The sequence below is a fragment of the Quercus suber genome, unplaced genomic scaffold (genome assembly GCF_002906115.3).
Source record: "Quercus suber isolate HL8 unplaced genomic scaffold, Cork oak 2.0 scaffold_18, whole genome shotgun sequence".
Lineage (NCBI taxonomy): Eukaryota > Viridiplantae > Streptophyta > Magnoliopsida > Fagales > Fagaceae > Quercus > Quercus suber.
The window spans coordinates 2,435,540-2,458,539 of record NW_027069483.1 but is presented as its reverse complement, the minus strand read 5'-3'; the positions used below and the strand labels follow the sequence as shown (position 1 = coordinate 2,458,539).

Genomic DNA, 23,000 nt, shown 5'->3' with positions numbered 1-23,000 from the left:
TTGGTTTTCTTTAAAATTTTAGAGAAAAAAAAAATTGAATTGTACAACATGAATATGAAGTAAGAAGTTGTTGTAGAGATTTCTAATCCTTGAAAACCCTTCTCATGATCGACAAACGAAATCCGAGCCACCCATAGCATATTGTCGACAATGCAAAAAAAAGCAAATCAGCCACAAACTTTAAAATTCCAAAGGAAAAACCAAAGTTGGGGAAAAATGAAAAATAAGAAGGGAAATGACACACCTCGAAGGGACTTTTCAAATTAGATGCAACTTTGGTAGCTTTTGCGGAGGTAGAGAGCAATTGGAAATTTATAGTGTTAAAAATAACATAGTTAATCAAGGTTTTCAGACCCGGACCGGACCGAGAGGTCGGACTGTGAAAACCGGGTTTTTAAGCATAAAGAACCAGATTTTTTGTTAATTCCGTGAACCCCTAAAACTGGGGTTGGACCGCACGAACCGATGGCAAGAACTGTGCAGTCTAACCCCTTAGCAATTTAAAATTAAAAAAAAAAAAAAAAAAAAAAAAAACTTAACGCAATTTTATTCTACTTAATTAAATTATCCATCTCTTACAAGGAATAAAAAAAATCATAATTAAAATCCTTCAAAGATATGCAACTTTACTTCAAAAATTAATCATAAATATTAATGTTTTCATGGTTATTATTTTATTTTATTAACTTTCTTATTTAATTATTAAATATATGCTTAAAAATCATTAAATTTTCCTCACATATATAGATATATTGTCAATTTTTCTAGTTTTATAAATTTAATATCTATATTTAGACTTTAATTAATTATTAAATTAATTATGATGTTGTAGTGAGCCTTTTTGTTATATTGAGTTGGGCTGCCTCCTGCGATATTGGGCCCAAATATTCTGAGTAAGGAAGTTGAGACCGGTTCAATTGCAACTCAATTTGGTTCGGCTTGTGTGCAAACTTTGCCTCATTTGCCAAGAGCATGCTTACGGCAAGCAGGGCTATTTTAGATGGGTCGTGGCAAGTAGACGTAATAACAATAAAACAAAAGAAGGTCCTTCGGCTTCGTAATTAAAGTGAATAACCCTTCATTAAGAGAGATAATCATAATAACAATAATAACTTTTATAAAGAAAGCAAGAATAAGTGGGTAGTATATGGGTTAATTAAAAAGAAAGAAATTAGATCAAATCTGATCCGCAGGACCAAAACCAGAGAGAGAAGAACGTTTCTTCTCAATGCGAATAATCTCCTGGGAAAATCCTATCGTGGAAATTAATCACTTTGAGGGAAACGGACCTGAATGGTTGGTGCCTAAAAGAACCCTTTTGCTTTTGGCAAAGAGCAAGACTTTGAGAGGGAGAGAGGGAATCAATCTATTGGTGCATGCCTACCGATCTAACTCTCTGTTTTTTCCTTTCTTCTTTTTTTAATTTTCCTCTTATCTTTCATTTCTTTTCTCCACACTTGTTTTCTATTTCGTGGTTTTCCTTAGAGGTTCTTGTTACCGTGATTGTGGTGTCCTTTCCTATGCATGGCAAGGGCCTTCTTTTATAGTGTCTGCCATGACCGGGTTTTACTATTTTATCCCTTAACCACCTTTGTTTGGTATGGGTGTACTTGCCGACCACCACTGGTCCGTCTGTGTGTCACTCCCTATCACCAGACAAAGAAAGCTATTTTATTTGTTAGTCTGTCATGGCACCCTTTCCTGCTACGGTGTGGGTGCTCTCTCTCCCTATCCTTCATGGCATGCACCTAGTGGTTCCAACTCAGTCTTGCTTCTTTTGGGCGGTATGTCATCCCAGCAGGACACTTTCCCAAAAAATCTTGAGCAGGAACCTCAGAATAGGTTTTTCCCCTCTCCCCATCGCCAAACCATGCCCTCTTACCTTTAACTCATGACCTCACCATGTCCTATATTGGCTGGGTACAGGTTGGTAATGTCTGGGCCTTACGCGTGCCTCCCTTCCATGTGTGTCCAGAATTTGCCTGCTGCTCATGCGTTAACCGTGGTCTGGAGGCTTGCCTGCACAATCTGCCATTCGTCCTTGACCTTTTATGTGAGCTGCTTTCTGATTTTCCGCTCCCCTTAGGGGCTGGGCTTTATTTGATGTTGGGTTTTGCCTTCTTTCAATCTACTCCTTGACTGCTATCATTTCCTACCATATCATTCTGTCATTCCTACTGTGATATTTATTTGACCTAATCTTGTTGGACCTCTTTGGGCCCGCCGCTTATTCTTTCCCTAGTGGCTTAGTATGACTATTGATTTTTTATTACATTACTTGCAGGCTCCTGTGTCTCATTTGTTTTCTCTTGGACATCCTTGGTCTATTTGTTTTTCTTGGGCTTACTTGACCCTTTTTCTAACTATGTATTCCCATAGGTTTTTACTAATTTCATTGGGCTTCTCCAGCCCAATTACCTTATCCTCATCCTTGGGGTTCATGGGCTTGCCATCAATCCTTTACTTTCTTTGTTTTCATTACTTCGGGCCTGCTATAGCCCATTCTCACTTTTCCACATCATATATTGCCCATGGGTTTGCTATTTCTCTCTTTCTGGACTCTCTTAAGCCCATTTGCCTCCTCAAGGCCCATTTGTTTATTTCATGGGCCTGTGATTCATTATTCCTACCGCTTGAACTTAATGGTTTTTCTATCTATTTACCAACTCCTTTCTGCCGGTGTTGTTGGGCTCCTTTCTTTTTGACTTCCAAAATGACCATCAATAGACGTCATCACGGTTCGATATCGGTTCGACCTTGGTTCGACCTCAAAAATCATGAATTTCTCCCTTTTGCGGTTCAATGAACGGTTCGGGTCTGAAAACCTTGTAGTTAATTGTAGGAGTGGTAATTGAAGGGTTTGAATTTCAAAAGAGCCAATCGGTTTTAAAGGGGAAAAGGAAGAGTTGAGAATTGGAAGAGGTTTGAATTAACGGTGAGTTGGATTTAATAAGTTAGAATATGTTAAGTTGCAATTTTTTTTATATTAATATTGTTAAAAAAAAAAAAAAAAAATGACATGACTGTTGATGTGGCTCAACTAAAGCGTAACAACAATAAATGTTATGCTTCAACTTTTATATATATATATATATTTATTTATTTATATGGATTAAGGTATTTAAGCACTGTATTTTGAAATTTTACAACGACTCTTTTAAGTTTGGACTCTACCTCTTGCTATACATCGAAATGGGCATGTGACTAAATGAGATATGGACCTCTTTAAAGCTACGTACTTGTATTTTATATCAAGGGAGCAGAATCAATCACCGCCACAACCAAACATTCTTGGCCACTCAATTGTCGACATCTATTGTACGCTAAATCTTCCAAAGTTTCAACACCATTGCATCAGCAGGATGTCTAAGTTTTGGATTTTGGCTGATGGGAACACCTTTGCAAAATGTTATGCTTTTTTTTTTATTGGCTTTGAATGGAAGGTTCATATGAATCATATCTGTAACTCTAAGGATTTTTTTTTTTTTTTAAGTCTTGAACTAGAATTTTAAAGGCTGGATTACAACCAATAAATCAAAGGGGCAAAAAATTATTTGATGAATGGAAGGTCAAAAATGATCAGAGCCATGATTTGTGTTTGCTTCTGCCTGGCTGCAAATTAATAATTTAAGCTGAAAGTAGGATAGCTATATTACACACTCTTGGACAAAATATATTAATCAACTAGTTGAACAAAACAATTCCAATAATTTTGATCCATACTTTTGAGTCCCTAAATATTATATTGTTTGTAACCGGCCGTTTAGCATTATTGAAAAAAAAAATTAGAACTTTAAATTATAGAGTTTTAGTTGTAGAGTTTCTGGGAAAAAAGTTTAAGTTACAGAGAACTTTATATGTTTGAAGTGTTTGACAATCTGCAAACTTAAATTTGAATAAATTAATTAATGGAGAATTTTTAAATAATATATACATTCAAAGACAGAACCATGTACAAGCTGAGGGGGCTGTGCCCCCCCCCCCCCCCCCCCAAATTTTTTTTTTAAATATTAAATAGTAGGTATATATTTAAGATTTTAGAAAATAACCCAAGAAAAATTATATTTGCCTTTCTCGACTTCAAATCCTAGTTCCATCGCTGTATACATTTTTTTTCATTTTCTTCATATCTCTTGCAATTTTTTTTTCTCTTCTTTCCCCTCTTTGTTTTGCTTTCTTTTTCTCCTCCTTTATACCTATTCCTTTTTTCTAAATCTAACTTTTTACTCAATTGTGGATTCAAGCAATCCAAAGTGACCACAATGGCTCTCCACTCCTCTCATCTCAAGAATCCATACATCTCTTATTAGTATATGGACAAATATCTCTCAAGTACTACTTTCTATTTGGAGCCTAAATGGAGGAAGCCTTACAACCGACTTTATAGTTTTCAATGGTCATTAGCATTTTAAGATTGAGAACATACTTGAAGAACTTTCATATTTTCATAAGCCATTCATCCATATATAATGGGAAAATTATTATATAGTCCTAAGCCTCAACTACTCAATAACAGCCCCCATGACTCAAATTCAAGATCTTTACCTTAGAGAATAGAACAGTATCACTATACTAAAGTTTGGTAGCAATCTCAAGAAAATTATTATTATTATTATTGGATAGAGATCAAGAAAATGAATGATATTGTAAGTTGGATCAACCAATTGATAATAATACAATGGAATATGATATAGATAAAACAACGCACATGACACATGAGGGTCCAATGTAGTATTATACTAGGAGGATTGAACCCCAATGGAAATTCTCAACAGCCACTGATAGGCGACTTGAAGTACAGCTGAGTACCAAAACTTCTTACCAAGTTGAAGAAAGTAAAGGAGACTATCAGTGTGTTTCTTGAACCTTTGGTTGTTAAATTTTTATATGGCAGACTCCAGCGCATAGGGATTGCAGCGACCAATTATTGGAGAAAGTCAAGGACATTGTGGGTTAGAAGTTTGAGTATTTTTTTTTTAGGTATTTTATACTACGGAGGATATTACTTATTTCTCTCGTATTTATAGTAGGGTTTATTTATTAAATTTATAGTGGGGTCTATTACGAATATGAGTAGATAGAATATCATTCCATTATGTTCGAGGAGTACTTAAGAATTTTACTTTACTTATGAATAATCTTGGTCTCCCACATTGTTAACCTGTCATGTATATTGTACTATCACTGACTCCCATCTTCACAAGGTTAAAAATGATTAAAGCCCACAAATTAATGAATTCTTCCAACCGTTAAAATGGTGCATGCTTAAAATAAAACTTATGGATAATCTTGGTCTCCCACATTGTTAACCTGTCATGTACATTGTACTATTACTGACTTCCATCTTCACAAGGTTAAAAATGATTCAAACCTACAAATTAATGAATTCTTCCACCCATTTAAAATGGTGCATGCTTAAAATAAATAAATAAAACTTGATTTGGTAGATGAAGAGAAGTGTCCAAATTTTACAATTAATTTAATGTTTCCCCATATATAAATCTTACAAACTAATATATTGTAATTTGATTTTAATAAGATTCTGTGAACCCCCTATTGGTAATTTTTTCCAACCTTTGAATAGATGACCAAAATCAAACACACATAAGATCATCAGCTCCATATTGCAAAATTGATCTTTGAAGCATCTCTAATAGATTAGGCATCTCCTTTTCTAACCTCTTTTTTTTTTTTTTTTAGCTGAATCCTTTTCCTTTTCTAACCATTTTGACTAGCATTTTCTTTACTGTGGCATCTCCAACCAATAAGGTTAGTCATTTTGGATAAACTGCTACAGTAACTCTCAAAGCTCAACACATTTGAAAAGTAATTGCAGTTTTCCAAATATTTATTTTATCATTTTTTTTCCTTAAAGAGATAGAGTTATAAGAAGAATATGAGTAAAGGAATAAAGAATAAAAACTAATATTTAAATAAAATAGAGATTAAAAAAAAAGTACAATGAAAATTTAACCAAAATAAAAATGGAAAAATGAATTTTTTTTTAAAAAAATTTATAAATGACATTTTGATTAACTAAAATAGGACACATATTTCCTCTATCACACATGCCAAAATTCAGAAGCCACCTAAACTAAGTGCCTTGTACTGTTGCTTTCCAAAAAAAAAAAGTGCCTTGTACTGTTAAGTCTCTAACTGTAATTCAAGCCCACCGTAAGTAGCCGAGTGCAAAGAGATTTCCTGACTCACATTTTGTTGACAAGTGTCAATTGCAGTGCCTTATCCTAATATTTCTAAAGGTGTGTAATCACTTCTTACTTCCTCTCCCTCTCTTTTACTCTTCTTCTCTCCCCACCATTCCATTCAATATCTTCAACCAGAGAGTCTCTCACTATAACAAAATCCCTTTCTTTTCTTAAACAGAGCTTGTTTATCTGTCCCTTTGAGTCTCTCTCTTTCTTTCTTTTTTTTGTTTAGTTTCCTCTCTGAAACTTTCACTCTCTCACTTTCTTTGATAACTCTCCGACTCTGCTGCCATGGCAGTGGCAGAGCTATCATCTTCTTACACAAAAACCCATCTTCGCTTATCCCAGCTCTCTTCCTTATCCACCCGTCTCGGCAATTTTCGTCGCTGTGCTTTTAGACCACTCCCTCGAGCTCGAAACTCCCTCACTATCTCTTGCTCTGTTGCACCAAAGTAAGCTTCTTTTCAACCCTATCTGTTCTTTCTCTGATATTTGTAGTTTCTTTATAGTCTTATGGGACTTTAAAAAAAAAATAAAAAATTGTTTGTTCTTTTTGTAATTCTCAGTCAAGTTCAAGCTCCAGTAGCAGTGCAAAATGAGGAACCCAAGACCAAGACCGAGTGCTTTGGTGTGTTCTGTCTCACTTATGATCTCAAGGCTGTAAGTTCTTACAAATTTTGTGTCTTTTTATGTTAATTCGATGAGTCATGGTGAAATTCTATCTAAATTTTGTAGTTATTTGTGTTTTGAATTAGTTTTTTTTTTCTTTTTTTCATGTTGAGCTCCAGTGTCTAATATAAGTACATTGATATTGTTTGTCAATATGTGTAGTCATTAGTTTTTTATATGAGGGCTGAATGGTTGAGAAAGATTCGTTTGATTCTGTTTTTTATTTTTCATTTTCGCCTTGTCATCATTTTCCACCTCATTTGTAATAAATGGTACACAAGCACTTGCCTTTTGCTCATAGTAATAACTAACAAGAAACATAAAAAGAGTCCAATGGGGCAATTTTTATTCTGCAAATGCATTCCTCATGACTAGATTGTTTCCTACTTTGGTGGTTGCTGAATTTAGTTGGGTTTTATCGATGTTTTTATGGTTAGTTACATTTTAGCAACTCAATATGCCCAATTCTCCATGGTCTATAACTATTAGTGCACATGCAGTAATAGATTTTTATTCCAGAACTATAAATATCTTTTATTTTAAGCGAGAGGTGTGAAACATGCTTGCAAAATCAAGTTTACTATTTAACTCAAAAAAAAATAAATCAAGTTGCTATTGTTATTTATGTAACATTTAAATCTTGGTAATCAATAATGCTAATATAATTACTGATGAATGGTGAAAGAAGAAACGAATGTTACTGGCTTGGATTTTTTAACACAATGCATATGAAATGTTACTCAAGGCAAGTGCGGAGAGCATTATCTTGATTTTGTATATACAAATTATTAAATTTTATATTGAGTACTGAATCCCTTTGATGGTGGCACTTGATCTGACAATGAGAAATAATGAGATACAGATTAAGTAAGGTCCTGTATGGACATGGGGTACACCATTTTCACATCTAGTAATGTCTTGCTTGTTTGTGTGGGTGGATGGGGGTGTTAGAAGATGCAAATTCCTATCCTTGACATCTTTTTAGCTGTTTTGGTGCAGTAATAGCTCATCAGGAGATCTTTTCTTCCATTGTTTAATCCACATTGACCACAGCTAACAAATCTTTTTAATATGTGGCCCCAGGAAGAAGAGACAAAAACCTGGAAGAAATTAATTAATATTGCTGTCTCAGGTGCTGCTGGGATGATTTCAAATCATCTACTTTTCAAAGTAAGGATTTCTTAGATCCAAAAGTCGGAGTATGCTGTTTTTGGGTGATTTTTTTTTTTTTTTTTTTTTTTTAATTTAAATTTTCCTGGACTCTCTATTGCATTTAAGTTGATATTGACCTGTATGTCACCCTAATTGTTCACAGGATACATAGAAGTCTAGCTTACAGTTTGACCCAATAATCATATCAACATTAGCATGTTCCCATAAAAGTAGGAACCCTATTATCTTTTGAAACTGACAGACACCAGTCTATGGTAAAATTTGCCCCAGCCTGTTGACTTATTTAGCTGTAAAATTTTAGCAATCCAGTGTTGCAGGCATGTAGCATAAAATTGAAGAAGGAAAAAAAAAGGTTATTATATGCATATGTATTACATCAAGGTATTGCCTCACTCATTAGGAGGCAGTGAATTGAGTTCAGTTGCCTTTGACTGACTGTCCAACGTATTAATATATTATTGAACCATCTTCAGAACTCTTATTGGTGCCCTTGGAAAAAATCATATAAATCAAATCACTCACTTCATTTTACACTGCATAGAGTCACAAGAAAGAATACTTAGCTCCGGGGGGGGTGGGGGTTGGGGGTGTGGAAAGAAGAGTCATAACAGAAGGAATAACATTATGACCTAGTCATAACAAAGGTTGTTTGTTTCAGACGTGTAAATCTGATTTTGTTTGTTCTGCCAGCTTGCATCTGGTGAGGTTTTCGGTCCAGATCAACCTATTGCATTGAAACTATTGGGATCTGAAAGGTCGTTCCAAGCTCTTGAAGGTTTGTTTCTCAAGTCAACGTACTCTGATAAGACTATTAGTTGCACCACTCAAAAAGCAGTGTTTTGTTCCACCTAAGCAAACAAAGAAGTTATAACTGAGGGGAAAAAAACTTTACACATATTTCAGACAATTACCTTTATTCTTAGAGCATGTTTTGTTGTGAAACCAATGATGATTGATTGAGGTACCAGACAAGAAAATTCCTTCCATTTAGATTGCAGCACTATGACTGCACTGCCTTTTATTAACATTGAAATTATCTGTTTCAAGTGAATTCTAATAACGTATGCTTTCATGAGGGAAAAACTAAATATCTAGTTCATTCTTGAAACAAAATGAAGGACAATCAATATTGCAAATCAATTATGTTCTGAATTTAAGGCCCGTAAGACTAAAAAAAAAGAACATTGCAGCTGAGTTGTACCAAGTCGGCATTGAAGACTGTCAGCTGCCTTAGCAGGGGTACTCCATCCATTTTGCAGAAAGGAAGTTTGTGATACATCTGCAGCAATGAATGTTTGTCCTTCCAATTTGGCTAGTATTACAGCTAGAAAATCAAGCAAAAAGAAGAAAAAGAACCTGTCATGGAAGTCATTTGCAAATTAGTTTTCAAAAAAAAAAAATGTACGCTTTTCCTTGTTGAGGATTTTAACTTCCAAAAATTCAAGCTTTATTATCTTGTCCAAATACAATTCATTTACCATAAATTCTCCAATGTTAAGAATATCAAAAAAAAAAAAAAAAAAAAAAAAAAAAAAAAAAAAACGTTAGAAAAAAAGAAAAAAAGGCATACATAACACACACTTCTTCAATCCAATTCACATTATCAAAGGTATCACAATTATGATATCATTAAAGTTTCCATCAACTTCCTTTAAAAAGAATGGGGATTTTCTTCTTTTCATGATAAGTTCTAACATTCCCTTAGTAGATGAGAAGATAACTCACCCTGGTGATGCGCTCAAGAAGGTAGTCATCAAATATTACATCCTTGACAAGCTCATAATCACCATCTCCCTGGAGAATGCGAATACGTTTTTACGGAAAAGTCAATTAAATATTATCATTAGAAAACTCTGAGCTAAACTTACTTTTGATCTGCATGGCATACTGAAAACAATATCCTCTGCAATTCCATAAGGATTTCCAGTGGTGTAAACCTACAATGGCATTGCAGCAATAATGAGACTGGAGAATTAAAGCCAGTATTTTAACTTGTCTGCAACTGAAGTGACTCAAATAATATCAAAAAACCATGTTTATAATCCTTTTTACTAGGTTGTACTATGTTCATAATTGTATGATTGTACAGACAAGTTATGCTCCTGATAGGAATCTTCTGGCAAGTGGCATTCAATTAGCTGATTTGCTTCAAAAACCAGTATGTCTTTGATACTAAAGATATTATAGTTTTGGACAAATAGTAAAGGATAGGAAGAAAATTTAGAACATAGAGAACTCCTGAGACTATTAATGTTTTGGACAAATAGTAAAGGATAGGAAGAAAATTTAGAACATAGAGAACTCCTGAGACTAACTGAATAATTTCCGGTAGTCACTTCTGTTATTTTCATCATACGGGTTGTGCCAAATTATTTACTCCCACCATTAGTTTGGATGAAGTTAGTGGATCTCTGACATTATGGTTACTTGGGATTTCTAATTTGTTCTCAATAAACTGACAGCATATATCTGTATGCATGCATTTTAAACAAACAAAGACTTACTCCTGATGAAAACCAATCACCCTCAGGGGTTGGAGTAATTAAGGACCGTATTGCATCAACAATTGACACAGAAGTTGATGCAGCTGAAGATCTTCCCCATTTTTTAATCAACACGCCACCTCTCTGCAAATCAAAACTTGCCTTTAGCATCTGAACATGAAACCCACACATTTGATTTTACCGGACTCTATATATATATATATATATTAGCGTTCTGAAAATCTTACCTTCTGGACCTTTTCCATGAACTCCTCCTCTAACCACTTTTGATCCCTTATAACCTCTTTCACAGGAAATCCATTGATTCTAGCATTTAAAAAGTCTGGAACCTGGTAAAGTTACATATAAAGTTTCTTTAGAAGAGGAGTGGGGAAATTTTTCATGCATGATCTTATAACAGAACCTCTTAATAACCTGAGTGGTAGAGTGGTTTCCCCAGATGGTCATATTTGACACTTTATCATAGAAGACACCTGCTTTGAGGGCCAACTGCATAAATCATAGCCATTATTTAGAATAATAATTCCTTTTGGTCATGACAACTGCTAATCAACACCAGTAATGGTCATTAGCTAACTTTACCTGACATTTTGCCCTATTCTCATCTAACCGAGTCAAAGCATGAAAATTTTTTGCAGGTATATTTGGAGCATTTTTCAAACAAATTAATGCACTGCATAAAAAAGAAACACAAGGCAGTTACAGGCACAGTATGGAACACTTCAATTGTACATCAACCACTAAAATAGAACCCCTCTTACTTAGTATTGCAGGGGTTGCCCACAACTATCACTTTGACATTACGGGATGCAACAGCATTGAGAGCCTTTCCCTATAATAATAAAATAATAAAGGAAATATAAGAATCAATTCAGTATAGCCAATTGTTGCTAAAAAAAATCATAAATCACACCAAATAGTGGTACCTGCTCAGCAAAAATCTGCCCATTTATGTCCAGTAAACCAGCTCGTTCCATTCCAGGCCCTCGAGGCTTTGCTCCTATTAGTAGGGCCCACTCTACATCTTGAAACACTTCATATGGATCAATACTTATACTTACCTCCCTCAACAAAGGAAACAAGGAATCCTCCAATTCCATAGCGACACCTGCATGAATTTATTCATCATTATGGAGATACATCAATCATCATTTTAAAGAACTTATTCTTAGATGATAGTAAATTTGAAGACATATGGTCATACAAATAAACATATAACAACTAGAAAGGTTATAGGTTTTTTTTTTTTTTTTTTTTTTTTTTTTTTATTCTTAACATTGGAGAATTTATGGTAAATGAATTGTATTTGGACAAGATAATAAAGCTTGAATTTTTGGAAGTTAAAATCCTCAACAAGGAAAAGCGTACATTTTTTTTTTTTGAAAACTAATTTGCAAATGACTTCCATGACAGGTTCTTTTTCTTCTTTTTGCTTGATTTTCTAGCTGTAATACTAGCCAAATTGGAAGGACAAACATTCATTGCTGCAGATGTATCACAAACTTCCTTTCTGCAAAATGGATGGAGTACCCCTGCTAAGGCAGCTGACAGTCTTCAATGCCGACTTGGTACAACTCAGCTGCAATGTTCTTTTTTTTTAGTCTTACGGGCCTTAAATTCAGAACATAATTGATTTGCAATATTGATTGTCCTTCATTTTGTTTCAAGAATGAACTAGATATTTAGTTTTTCCCTCATGAAAGCATACGTTATTAGAATTCACTTGAAACAGATAATTTCAATGTTAATAAAAGGCAGTGCAGTCATAGTGCTGCAATCTAAATGGAAGGAATTTTCTTGTCTGGTACCTCAATCAATCATCATTGGTTTCACAACAAAACATGCTCTAAGAATAAAGGTAATTGTCTGAAATATGTGTAAAGTTTTTTTCCCCTCAGTTATAACTTCTTTGTTTGCTTAGGTGGAACAAAACACTGCTTTTTGAGTGGTGCAACTAATAGTCTTATCAGAGTACGTTGACTTGAGAAACAAACCTTCAAGAGCTTGGAACGACCTTTCAGATCCCAATAGTTTCAATGCAATAGGTTGATCTGGACCGAAAACCTCACCAGATGCAAGCTGGCAGAACAAACAAAATCAGATTTACACGTCTGAAACAAACAACCTTTGTTATGACTAGGTCATAATGTTATTCCTTCTGTTATGACTCTTCTTTCCACACCCCCAACCCCCACCCCCCCCGGAGCTAAGTATTCTTTCTTGTGACTCTATGCAGTGTAAAATGAAGTGAGTGATTTGATTTATATGATTTTTTCCAAGGGCACCAATAAGAGTTCTGAAGATGGTTCAATAATATNCGCCCAAAAAAAACCAGAAGAAAAAAAAAACACCCACGGTCATTTCTGAATTCTCAAATTTTGTAAACATGTTTCCCTTTTCCAGAATCTTGAGATAAATATTCCATCCGAAAATCCTCCCCGTTGAACTTTTATTATGGGGAAACGAGCAACCATGCTGAGCATTCTGGGGAGTTCATTGAAGATGATCAAAAGCCTATCATAGGCACTGGCGAAACCTCCGAGCCACAGTATGACCAATTTTTAAACATACCAGAACAATATGGGATGGGTACAAATCCAGTCAAAGATGAATATTATGTTGAATCAAGCAAAAATGTGAATCCAGCTGAAGTCAATTACTCGCTCAATGAATTCTTCATGGATGCTGCTGATAATGCTCCAATGGGTGATGGATTATATCTTGAAGCTAATGACCTTTCAAATCCTGTGGAGGCAGATCCTGAAGGTTTTGACATGCTTGATGAGTACCTAACATTCTTTGATGCAGATGATGACAACTCACAACATTTAACATTTGATCCCTCTGAAATCATGGGGACTGATAACTCTGTTTTTGACCAAGCACCCCAGAAGGTAAAGGATTAATTCTTTAAATACACTAGCTCATACCTGTATGTTGGGATTCTGTCATTGCAGCATTTAATTAATTTAATTACTCTGTAACAGCATGAGAATGGAGGAACTGACCAAGTCTTCAACGAGACTCTACATCTGCCAGAGGCACAACGCAACAATGATGCCTCATCTTTAAAGCATAAGCCAGAGGCCACAATATATGAATCAGGTAAGATTTATCTTAATTTGAAAAAATCTCTCAGCTCTTCCAGTCACGTTCTTTTTGGTGTTTCTATGTCCATAAATATGTGAAGAGTGGTAAAAGTTTGAAGCAGCCATATAATCCCTTGAGACTTGTATGTGGGTCTGGTCTTGTCTTCCCTTCTTCTTTTGATTTTGCTTATTCTTGTGTGCCTGATCTATGGTGCAGATGATAAGCATCCATTCGTCAAGCGGGCCAGTCATATGTTGGGAAGCATCCCTGCTCCTCCCGCGTTTGCTGCAGAGTTCCCTGCAAAAGATCATGCAGCTCTTGGGTTACACTCTGCTGCACAATCCTCCAGCTCAGTTCGTGTCACTGCTGGTATGATCAGAATAAGAAACATGACTTTAACTGGCAATGGGATGGACTGGTCACTTGGCAAGAATAATGATGCCAGCCTCTTCTTGTCATTTGTGCTGCCACAAGCTGACATGAATTCTGCCAATTCTGTGCCGTTGGCTGGCCCACTCACTGGCAAGGGATCGTCTGGGGGGGGGGGGGGGTGTTTGTAGCAAGGAGGTGCAAGAAACAAGACCATGTATACTAAATAAGATAAATGGAGAGCACCCAATCTGCCACAACTATACAGTTTAAAGACTTCAAATTTATGGTGGATGCACATCATTAAAAGTATATCCACTGTCATATTGAAGTCATACTAAGCATAAACTTGAATCCAAAGGTTGCAGCTTATGGAGGGAGGGGGACATTGATATAATCAACAAATTCACATATAAGGCCAAAATAATGAATCCAACTGCTCTACCTTGATTTCAATCAGTTTCCCAAGTGTAGATAGATCTTGATTTTTGAACCATCTATAAATTTGTCTTTCGCTTTATGGTAAATGCATCAGCATTTTGTCCGAGAAGTCATAGACTCTGGACAGAAATCAACACCCAAAAAAAAGCAACATACCCAGGCTCCTGCTTCTGCAGGGTTTGGGTTCAATAAAGCAAAAATTACAGTAACTATAGGAGCTTCTGAAAAGCTTCCCCAATATTTTGAACTTAAATATAATGGAAAGTTTATGTAAACATCTAAACCATAACTAATCTAATTTCACTAGTTTTTGCTACTAATACAGAACTCATCATATAAAAATCAAATAATGGGCACCATCCAAATTTGTCCTTACAGCTTTCCCTAAAGGACCTAAACACAATAAGGGATTACCATAAAAATTTCAGCTTTCTTATTTTGGTCCCCCAAAGAATCTCGTTTCACATGCCTAACAAATAGCGTCAATTCTTATCATCCAGCATATTCAAAAAAAGCAACAAATAAACAGTTCCATCAATCACATAACACTACATTACAATTCAGTTATTCAATTGCAAAAATTTCACAAACCTGGTCAAGGTCATTCGTTTCAACAAAAGCATCATCACCAACCATCACTTCTTCAGCTGCAGCGGCCACAGCCGCAGCCGCTTCACCGGGCATGAAAACCTCCACGTCATCATCTTCCCATTCCTCCTCAACAAACGGAGCGCCATACTGCTCCCCATTCTTCGGCCCTGTCCCACTCTTCTGGAAAATCCTACACAGCACAAACGCATCCTTCACCCAAACCCACCCACAAAAGGACATCAAATTTTCTTGATAGATTCGATAGAGAATTTCATTCTAGGGCATCCGCTCCATGATGATTGCTCTTTATCATCAGGCCAAGACACCATATAGTTTTCATTGTGGGCAGGGTTTAATCCCCAAATCTCTTATTCGCAAACAAGAGACTTTCCCAGTTGAGCCAACTGGAACCCACGTAAAAAAAAAGACAAAATCAATTCCAATACCACCATAACAAAACATTTCCAACAAAAACACAAACAAATTAAAAACAGAAATGATAATCAAAACAAGAATCTTACAAGAACAAGTCCAGATTTTTCCAAATCCTCATCGATGAGGCGGTACTCGTGCATAACCCAATTGGACCTAGCTCCACGAGGAGCGCGACCATTGTGGTAAACAAGGGTCTTCTTCATCCCGACAGTGCGAGAATTCTGACGAACAGGACGGTCCTTCCCAGTGGTTTTCCAATACCCCTTTTCAGTAGCTCGATTCGTCCTCGAACTATTCCCATACTTCTTGTCCAAAGCACTGAAGAAATACCACTCCAAATCCCTGCTCTTCAGTTTCGACTTGCCTATAAAAAATGTTACCCAAAAAATCAACAACAAAGATTCAATCTTTAACCCATACATCAAAAAGAGAGAGATAGATGGTTTACTAGGGAGGTCCCATGGTTCGGACTTGTAGATATCGACGACGGAGATTGGGTCGAATTTGAAGGGCTTGTTTAACACCTTGCGCTTCAGGTAGTACCGAACGAGTTCTTCGTCGGTTGGGTGGAATCGGAATCCGGGGGCGAGTGAGGTTGCTGATTCGTCACGGCCCATTAATTCAAATCAATTCGAGCTAATTAGGGTTTTAGAATTTAGGATTTGAAAGAGATGAGAGAGAGAGAGAGAGAGAGAATAATTAGGGTTAGGGTTTTGGATTTTCAGAGTATTCAGTCAGAGTCTAAAGGTTGAAAGCTGGAGAGAGAAGAAAAAGACGATGAGAGCAATGCCATTGAGCTAAAGAGAGAAAATGATAAAGACAAGGAGCCTACACAAATTGATAAATAGTGGATGCTTCTTCAGGAAGAAATTTGGGTTTGGTTTGGTTAGAGTCACAGCGTCGGTGATGAAATTGGATTTCAATTCAGTACGGATTTGTCCACGTGGTAGTGTCTTTGTGAGTAGGTAGCACTTGCGATGCGGAACTGTTGGGCGTTGGTGTACTGTTGTGTTGTTATTCTAGAATGTGCCATTGGGGGAGGAGGGTGACGTAATCACATCCGTCAAAGTTAGATTGAATAGTATTAAATATCCAATACGAAGTTGGCTTAATTTGTAAGGGAAAATGACAACCTTTGGTCGAAAATCACATCCGTCAAGTAATAAGATTACTATTGGATTTTAATAAGTGTTTTTTATTTTTGGGTTATATTAAATTTTTTTAGAGCTTTCCGAAATCTGGGAACTTTTTCATCCGCACAAAAAAAAAAAAAAAACACACACACACACACAAATCTAGGGAACTAGATCACTTTCCCTTGCGTGTAAATCTGTATATTTTGGAATAAATTATGATAATGAAATGATGATTTAATATCAATTTTCATGTGATTATCAATAATTTTGTTTATTTGAAATAGAATATAAAGTTGTTTAATTTTAAATATTTTTGATATATAAACAATCTCGTTGATTTGTAATTTAATCAAATTCAAATTACACATAAGTTTTTGTTGATATTATAGGACTGAATTACTTTTTATTGAATAAGTTTTTTTTTTTGTTTTTTTTCCCTCTAGGAGTTATTGAATGAGTAATATGATATATTTATTGTTAGATTATATTACCTAGAGATGCTATTACAAATGAATTGATGGTTATTAATAATGTAATGTTAATTAAAAGTTATATTTCTCAAATGAATAAATAGTTTAAATTTATATCATAAAGATATTTCCTAAAACATATAGGAATATAATATGCATTGACTTCCTCCCATATATATACATTGACTCTGTTATTTAGCTTCAAATGACTTTTTTTTTAATGTTAAAACCGTGTGCGAGGCATATAAATATGAACAATAATTTTACTTTTTTTTAGAATCAAATATATGAAAAATTAAGCTATAAAATCTAGGATCCTAAAAACTATTTTGGTTCAAATGGAACATTGAGTTGCATTGTTTTTGGCACAGTCAAAGCTAGAAATGTACCATTGGATTGATCGTCTGGAATCTGGATCTACAATTATGGAACTCACTAAATAAGGAAAAAGGAAGATGAGGTTGTAAACAATTTCTAGGACCTTTCCTTTTCTTTTCTTTTCTTTTTTTTTTTTTTCTTTTTTCATGGCAACTTATGCACATTTTTGCCGGCACAGAACAGACAACTTTCTCTCTAGGTGGGTCTGGACTTTTACTTCAGTGTTTAGACCACAAATCTCCTACTCGAGATGTCATCTATTACTGGCCACCAGCCAACGACACTCACTACCCCACATATCTTTTAAACAAAAGTAGAGTGTCATTGGTGTATGTAAATTATAGTTTTCCTAAGTTTGCAGTGTCATAAACAATTTGTGTTACCCTATGTTGTTGCAGCTGATGATAGTGAGTAAAATGAAGAAGGCACGCAAGCAAGATAAGAACCTCGAAATTTCAGTACACGCAGCAGTTGTCATTGCCAAGACTTGTGTGAGTTGCATACATACACGTACACAACTAAATTAACTTGATTGAGACTTGTTTATCACATGACCTTCACAGTACATGTAGTTTGTAGGAGATGAACCCATCACTATCAACAAAGATTCAGAAGTTGTGATGTCTTCTCTAGTCCAATTGTATCATCTCCTTAAGTTTCAGCTAATCCACCATTCATAAAAATCCTTTAAAAAAAAAAAGGGCAGCACATCACCGTCAAACTCGTCATGGAGTCATGGGGCAATGCCATTGACCCAATTTTTTTCTGTGAGCCTTGGTTGCAGGCTTGGGTTCTTAATAAATAAGAAAATTTCTAATTGTTTTACTAAGACTGTATAAGTCTTAAATTTTGAACCAAGAAGTCTACATTACCTATTTTTCAGAACAAAGGCTTCGATAGCTGATACAACATTACATTTTGACATTCTTACAAACAAATGTTCAAACAACATTAAAAAGTTCCTGACCCTAGAAAAGAATACATGATCTCAGATCAACTGATGTGAGAGGGAAAAGCCCACCAAGGGCTGCAAAACTTACATAACATACGCCTACCATTCACTTGACATCTCGGACACTCCTCTTCAAGTCCTCATTTTCCTTGTTCAGAAGATCAATTCGAGATTGAAGAATGTTTAACATGGTTTGGGCACTCATCAGTTCAAACTTCAATGTCTCCCTCTCTACTGAAATTTTATGTATCTCATTTTGCAGATCTTGTATGAATTTCAAGCAGCTAGGAGGCACGGACGAATCAAGATTAGCAATATCAAACGGAGGAGAAACTGAAAGACTATCTTTGGGTTCAATAGATTCTAATAGAGAATATTCCACGAGTGCAGAAAGGAAATTCCTTGTTGTTGCTGGGGCGGTGGTGGTGGTTGTCAATGGTGTTGCTGCGGTGGTTGTTGTAGATGAGCAATGATCCTGACTTGTCCTAGTTGAAGTCTCTAAACCATTTGAATGGTTAGAGTTCGATTCATTATGACGCCTTCTTTTATACCTTAATAGTGGGCTGGGTCTTGGATTAGCCAAGCACGGTGAAGGATAGTCATCCATTCTCTCACTCTTGCAGACGACCAGAGCATTTTGATTCTCTCTTGGTACTTCACTAGCACTAAGAGGAGCCTCATTAATGGACTGAGTATCCTGAAACAACAAACATTGGAAAGTAAAAAAGACTTTTTGGATATAATGAGGCTTGAAATACTAAGTATAGGAGCTACATCATACACAACTCACGGCATAATAGATATAAACATGCCCACAATCGGAAGAGCACAACCAATATCTATCGTGGAATAAACAAATTATGTCTTCACATGTTTTTTATTTATTAGGTATTGGGGGAGGGGGCCTGGTGGGGTTCAAACCGCAAGTGCCCTGGCACCACAAGAAGGGCTCAAACCACACTCATTTAACCATATATCATATCAAGCATTGACTTATAACCATTACTCTTGGATCTCTAACACTGTGTGACCGTATTTGTTAGAAATGGGGGTGGTGTGTATCATGTCAGAGAATATATATCAAATCACTTGTAAAGAATTTCAAATTGTTTGGGGGTATAAAAATGCTCATAAATGGTATGATTAGTAAGTTTATTTTCCAAATCTATTCAAGTCAGGTGTATATTGTATTAAACAATAATTTCTGTTTCACTTTTCATTATGATTTATTTTTTCTTCTTCATATTTGGGGTTTGATGGAGACTTTAGATTATAGACCATTTTTTTTTTTAGTTTGTGATTGTTAGAATTTAATTGGATGACTTTCCCCCTTATATATACTAGTTTGAAGGCAATTTATAACTCTATTCTATTTTGGCAAGATTATGAGAAAGACAACTATTTGCATTACATGCCATGTGTTGTCACGTTTGGTGTGATGTATTTTAATATGGTGTGAATTATCTACTTGATGCATTGTAACTTGAAAATATGATCATTTTGAAGATTTTGTAAATATATCTTAATTAAATTTTTTGGTTGAATTTCTAAAATATTATTGTATGAATGATGATAAAATTGGTCATATATTGATTATGTCTCAAGCTTGTAATTCGTGTCTTTTTATAGATGTATATCTTATATCTATAATATTATTGTTCATGTATTTTACAATACATGACAAAAAAACTTATATATCGATTCAAGATAAGATTCACTTTTTGACAACAATATGCATAACCATGATTTAATATGGAGAAAATACATTCCAACTCTCTATAACCACAAATGGAAGAGTCAAAACTGACTATCAAATATAAAAATCTAGTGGTATAGACCTAGCCTGTCCAATTTCTCACTATACTGCAATTCCTCCATACAATACAAGGTATTTTGTCCCCAGGAGGGTGGGAGGATAAACAAGGATACGGGTAGTATGCAAATGAGATCATTCAAAAAATATATTGAGAGGGAAAAAAATCTCAATGCCTAAAGTTAAGGTCAACAGAAAACCTAAGAAAGAGGTCAAAGAATAGACCAACACCCAGCTGAACAACACTTTAAGAAAGTTAAACTTTATTACCTCCAAGGAATTCTCTCTTCAAAAGCCCTCTTATTTCTTTCCAGCCAAATATACTAAATAAGGCATGATGGAGTAGCTCTTTATGCTACACCCTCAAGAAGTCAAGAACTGATCTGAGCATAATATGATGCACTCCAAAGAGTGAAAAAGGCAGAGACCATAACTCACATGCAAATGAAAAATGAAGTGATGCACAGTTTCACCATCCTTCTTGCACATATAACACCAACTAAGAATATAATTCTTAGATTACATTTATGTAAATTATCTGCAGTCCACACAAAGTAAGAATATGGAGGGAATTCTAAATGCCAAATATTCTTACATGGGAACTGATTCTTCAACAAACCACGTGGTTGAAAATAGAAACTCCTACCATCTTAACTACCACTCTTGTTCAATTTTCAATTTAGTGTCTTCTACCACTCCACATACCTTGGCAGCATAAAGCATTTCAAGAATAGCATCAACAGATTCATCCTCCCAATCTTGAACTGCCCGAAAAAACTCAAATCCTTACGCAAAACCCCATCCATCCAACCCTTGCAATCAGCTACTTTAACCTCTTTGTTCTTGTTATAGAAAATAAATCTGAAATAGATCTTCCATTTGTAAATCAGAACCCACAAATCCTGCCAAAAAAGGGTCCTGCTTCCATCATGCACATAAATATGTGAAAATCAGAACACTACATGTCATTCCAAAAAGGGTCCTCTCCCATCCTTCAACCTCACATATCACTTCAACTAAATGCAATCTTCTGGAGATAAGAAGGAAACGCAATCCTCTCCCAAAATTATCAGATGTGTGCAACAGATCTACGAGTGATAACTTATGTTCCAAGTAGGCAACTAATGCCAATTACACCTTATTACTACTTACAATAAACTAACGAAGAAGCACCTTTGGGGTTATCCTTTATATATATATATATATATATATAAAATACAAAACCTTAGGGACTAGCATCAATCTAATACAAAGAATCCAAAATTGAACCAATTCACGTATTAGATGTAAACATGCTTCACTGAAGGTGCACACCTCCAACAAAAAAAATTATATTAATAAAGTCAGCTCTCCATTTATCTAGTTTCGAGACATCATCTAAGCAAAATTTATGCATGCCAAAGTTATCACATCTGAATATAGACCATTTGCCCAACAAGTAAGCAAAAGGCCCAACCACTCAGCTGGTTCATATCATTACGTGCACCATTTAACAGGTTGATTTTATAACTGACTACACAAGTCTCACTCAAACACCTAGCTAGTGTGAGTTGGCTTGCTTTCACTTCCATGCTTGAAGGGGTAAAAAAACTGAGGATTTCACAGACTAGAAAGCACATGATACGAGTAATAAAATCAAATTTAACTGAGGACAATGCTTCTTCATTTATAGTTTTACCTTGTTAAATATTCAAAGATGACCTTTTGTCTTTGAAACATACTTCTTATATATTATGCTACCATTACTACAATAATAAAAAGTTCACCTTGTGCTTCAACAATTTTTCCAAATGGTTTAACCATTTACCAGCCTGGCAGCCTCCAAACTGGTTGACATTCAATCCAAGTACATGCACAATGCCAAGAAACCTCAAAGAAAAATCCCAGGCTCAAAAATCAGCTCAAGCTAGAACAAGTTTCCAAACTTCTATTCAAGCTCTTAACTCCAGATTAGCAAAATGAGCTCACAAATGGCTTGCAAGCTTTAGAAACTTGGACCAAAATTTATTATTTGAGGAGAACAAAGGCCACTTCACATTACAAGCCCGTCACTTGACAAGTTTTATTATCTAAGAGGAACATGAGGAACCTCAAACTGCAAGCCCATCTTTTGTTATTAAAGAAAGTTTGAGCCCACACAAAGACAAGCATTGATACATAAAACGCTTGGGGCATAGGTGTTCATAAAGGAAAAGCCTCATTTACCTCCAACTTTGCGATGTGGAATTCCCAGCCAGCCTTCTCCCATATCAACAATCCCACATAAGAAGTGATGCCAATTACATTTTTTTGCTAATAAATGTATCACATGCCCACTCTGTCTTTCATCCATGAAGTCTAAATGTCTCAAATAATGGACAAGGAGAAGCCTTTATAAGTTGGCCAAAAACTTTGTAACATCTCCTATAAGAGCTGGGCTAGCGAGCCAACAAGCCAAGCATCTTTCTGCCTAGGCTTGCTTCATTTACGAATGAGCCTTAGAATGTGTTCAAGTTTAGCTCATTCACCACAATGAACAAGCCGAGCTGGCCTTTGACCAAGCTACTCATGCATCTCAGAGCTCTCACAATTCCCCCATCACCTATGTGAAGGCACCTATTAAAAATTTGTCAGATAAAGCTATGTTCAACCTATCAGAACCCAACTTGTTCAAAAGATTCAACTTCTTTCCAACGCCCACCGATTCTTCCTCTTCAATAGGTCTTTCAAACTACCCAAAATATAATGCTCTATATCATCAAACTCAAAGAGATCCAACTCGAGAGACCACACT

The 23,000-nt window shown here is 35.5% G+C and overlaps 5 protein-coding genes and 1 long non-coding RNA gene across 7 annotated transcripts; 3 read left to right on the top strand and 3 right to left on the bottom strand.

The window, feature by feature from the left end:
• The first annotated feature begins 6,237 nt into the window (after positions 1–6,237).
• On the top strand, positions 6,238–9,253 carry LOC136062202 (malate dehydrogenase [NADP], chloroplastic-like). Its single transcript, XM_065761008.1, has 4 exons — positions 6,238–6,658; positions 6,773–6,866; positions 7,959–8,045; positions 8,739–9,253. The coding sequence occupies exons 1-4, from the start codon at positions 6,498–6,500 to the stop codon at positions 8,898–8,900; spliced, it is 504 nt and encodes a 167-aa protein (XP_065617080.1). The 5' UTR covers positions 6,238–6,497; the 3' UTR covers positions 8,901–9,253.
• Positions 9,254–9,719: 466 nt separating this feature from the next.
• On the bottom strand, positions 9,720–12,661 carry LOC111992093 (malate dehydrogenase [NADP], chloroplastic). The gene is made up of 9 exons (XM_065761002.1): positions 12,547–12,661; positions 11,479–11,660; positions 11,314–11,384; positions 11,135–11,225; positions 10,967–11,041; positions 10,780–10,881; positions 10,553–10,675; positions 9,917–9,985; positions 9,720–9,842 (listed from the first exon to the last, which is right to left on the bottom strand). The coding sequence occupies exons 2-9, from the start codon at positions 11,650–11,652 to the stop codon at positions 9,750–9,752; spliced, it is 798 nt and encodes a 265-aa protein (XP_065617074.1). The 5' UTR covers positions 11,653–11,660; positions 12,547–12,661; the 3' UTR covers positions 9,720–9,749.
• LOC136062206 (uncharacterized) lies at positions 11,969–12,625 on the top strand. The gene is made up of 2 exons (XR_010624013.1): positions 11,969–12,120; positions 12,474–12,625. It is a non-coding gene; the product is annotated as an uncharacterized LOC136062206 (long non-coding RNA).
• Positions 12,662–12,949: 288 nt separating the features above from the next.
• LOC111992092 (NAC domain-containing protein 53) lies at positions 12,950–14,202 on the top strand (the record flags this gene model as incomplete). The annotated part of the gene is given in 4 exon segments (XM_065761285.1): positions 12,950–12,983; positions 12,986–13,446; positions 13,540–13,657; positions 13,859–14,202. Coding segments are annotated over 4 exon segments (957 nt in total), but the record flags the coding sequence as incomplete, so codon positions are not given.
• Positions 14,178–16,316, bottom strand: LOC136062200 (NAC domain-containing protein 78-like). The gene is made up of 3 exons (XM_065761001.1): positions 15,927–16,316; positions 15,565–15,842; positions 14,178–15,253 (listed from the first exon to the last, which is right to left on the bottom strand). The coding sequence occupies exons 1-3, from the start codon at positions 16,093–16,095 to the stop codon at positions 15,017–15,019; spliced, it is 684 nt and encodes a 227-aa protein (XP_065617073.1). The 5' UTR covers positions 16,096–16,316; the 3' UTR covers positions 14,178–15,016.
• A 1,988-nt stretch (positions 16,317–18,304) lies between these two features.
• LOC111992088 (NAC domain containing protein 50) lies at positions 18,305–21,392 on the bottom strand. Of its 2 annotated transcripts, none has more exons than XM_065760995.1 (2): positions 20,933–21,392; positions 18,305–19,111 (listed from the first exon to the last, which is right to left on the bottom strand). In XM_065760995.1, exons 1-2 carry the CDS (start codon positions 20,948–20,950, stop codon positions 18,521–18,523), a joined length of 609 nt encoding a protein of 202 aa, XP_065617067.1. In that variant the 5' UTR covers positions 20,951–21,392; the 3' UTR covers positions 18,305–18,520. The 2 variants fall into 2 exon arrangements, 1 of the variants encoding a protein (XP_065617067.1); XR_010624011.1 differs by having other exon boundaries at positions 19,000–19,111; positions 20,823–20,935.
• Between the last annotated feature and the right edge of the window lie 1,608 nt (positions 21,393–23,000).

Bases quoted from the DNA above. Each gene is read 5' to 3' on its own strand.
- LOC136062200 (XM_065761001.1), bottom strand. From the start codon at position 16,095: ATGGGCCGTGACGAATCAGCAACCTCACTCGCCCCCGGATTCCGATTC. The intron at 15,843-15,926 runs GTAAACCATCTA...CATTTTTTATAG, and splicing joins CGAACCATGGGACCTCCCTA to GCAAGTCGAAACTGAAGAGC. The intron at 15,254-15,564 runs GTAAGATTCTTG...GTTTGGGTGAAG, and splicing joins AAAAATCTGGACTTGTTCTT to GATGCGTTTGTGCTGTGTAG.
- LOC111992093 (XM_065761002.1), bottom strand. From the start codon at position 11,652: ATGGAATTGGAGGATTCCTTGTTTCCTTTGTTGAGGGAGGTAAGTATA. The intron at 11,042-11,134 runs GTAAAGTTAGCT...TGATTTATGCAG, and splicing joins AGAATAGGGCAAAATGTCAG to TTGGCCCTCAAAGCAGGTGT. The intron at 9,986-10,552 runs GTAAGTCTTTGT...ATGCCATTGTAG, and splicing joins GTGATTGGTTTTCATCAGGA to GTTTACACCACTGGAAATCC.
- LOC136062202 (XM_065761008.1), top strand. From the start codon at position 6,498: ATGGCAGTGGCAGAGCTATCATCTTCTTACACAAAAACCCATCTTCGC. The intron at 6,867-7,958 runs GTAAGTTCTTAC...ATGTGGCCCCAG, and splicing joins TCACTTATGATCTCAAGGCT to GAAGAAGAGACAAAAACCTG. The intron at 8,046-8,738 runs GTAAGGATTTCT...TTGTTCTGCCAG, and splicing joins CAAATCATCTACTTTTCAAA to CTTGCATCTGGTGAGGTTTT.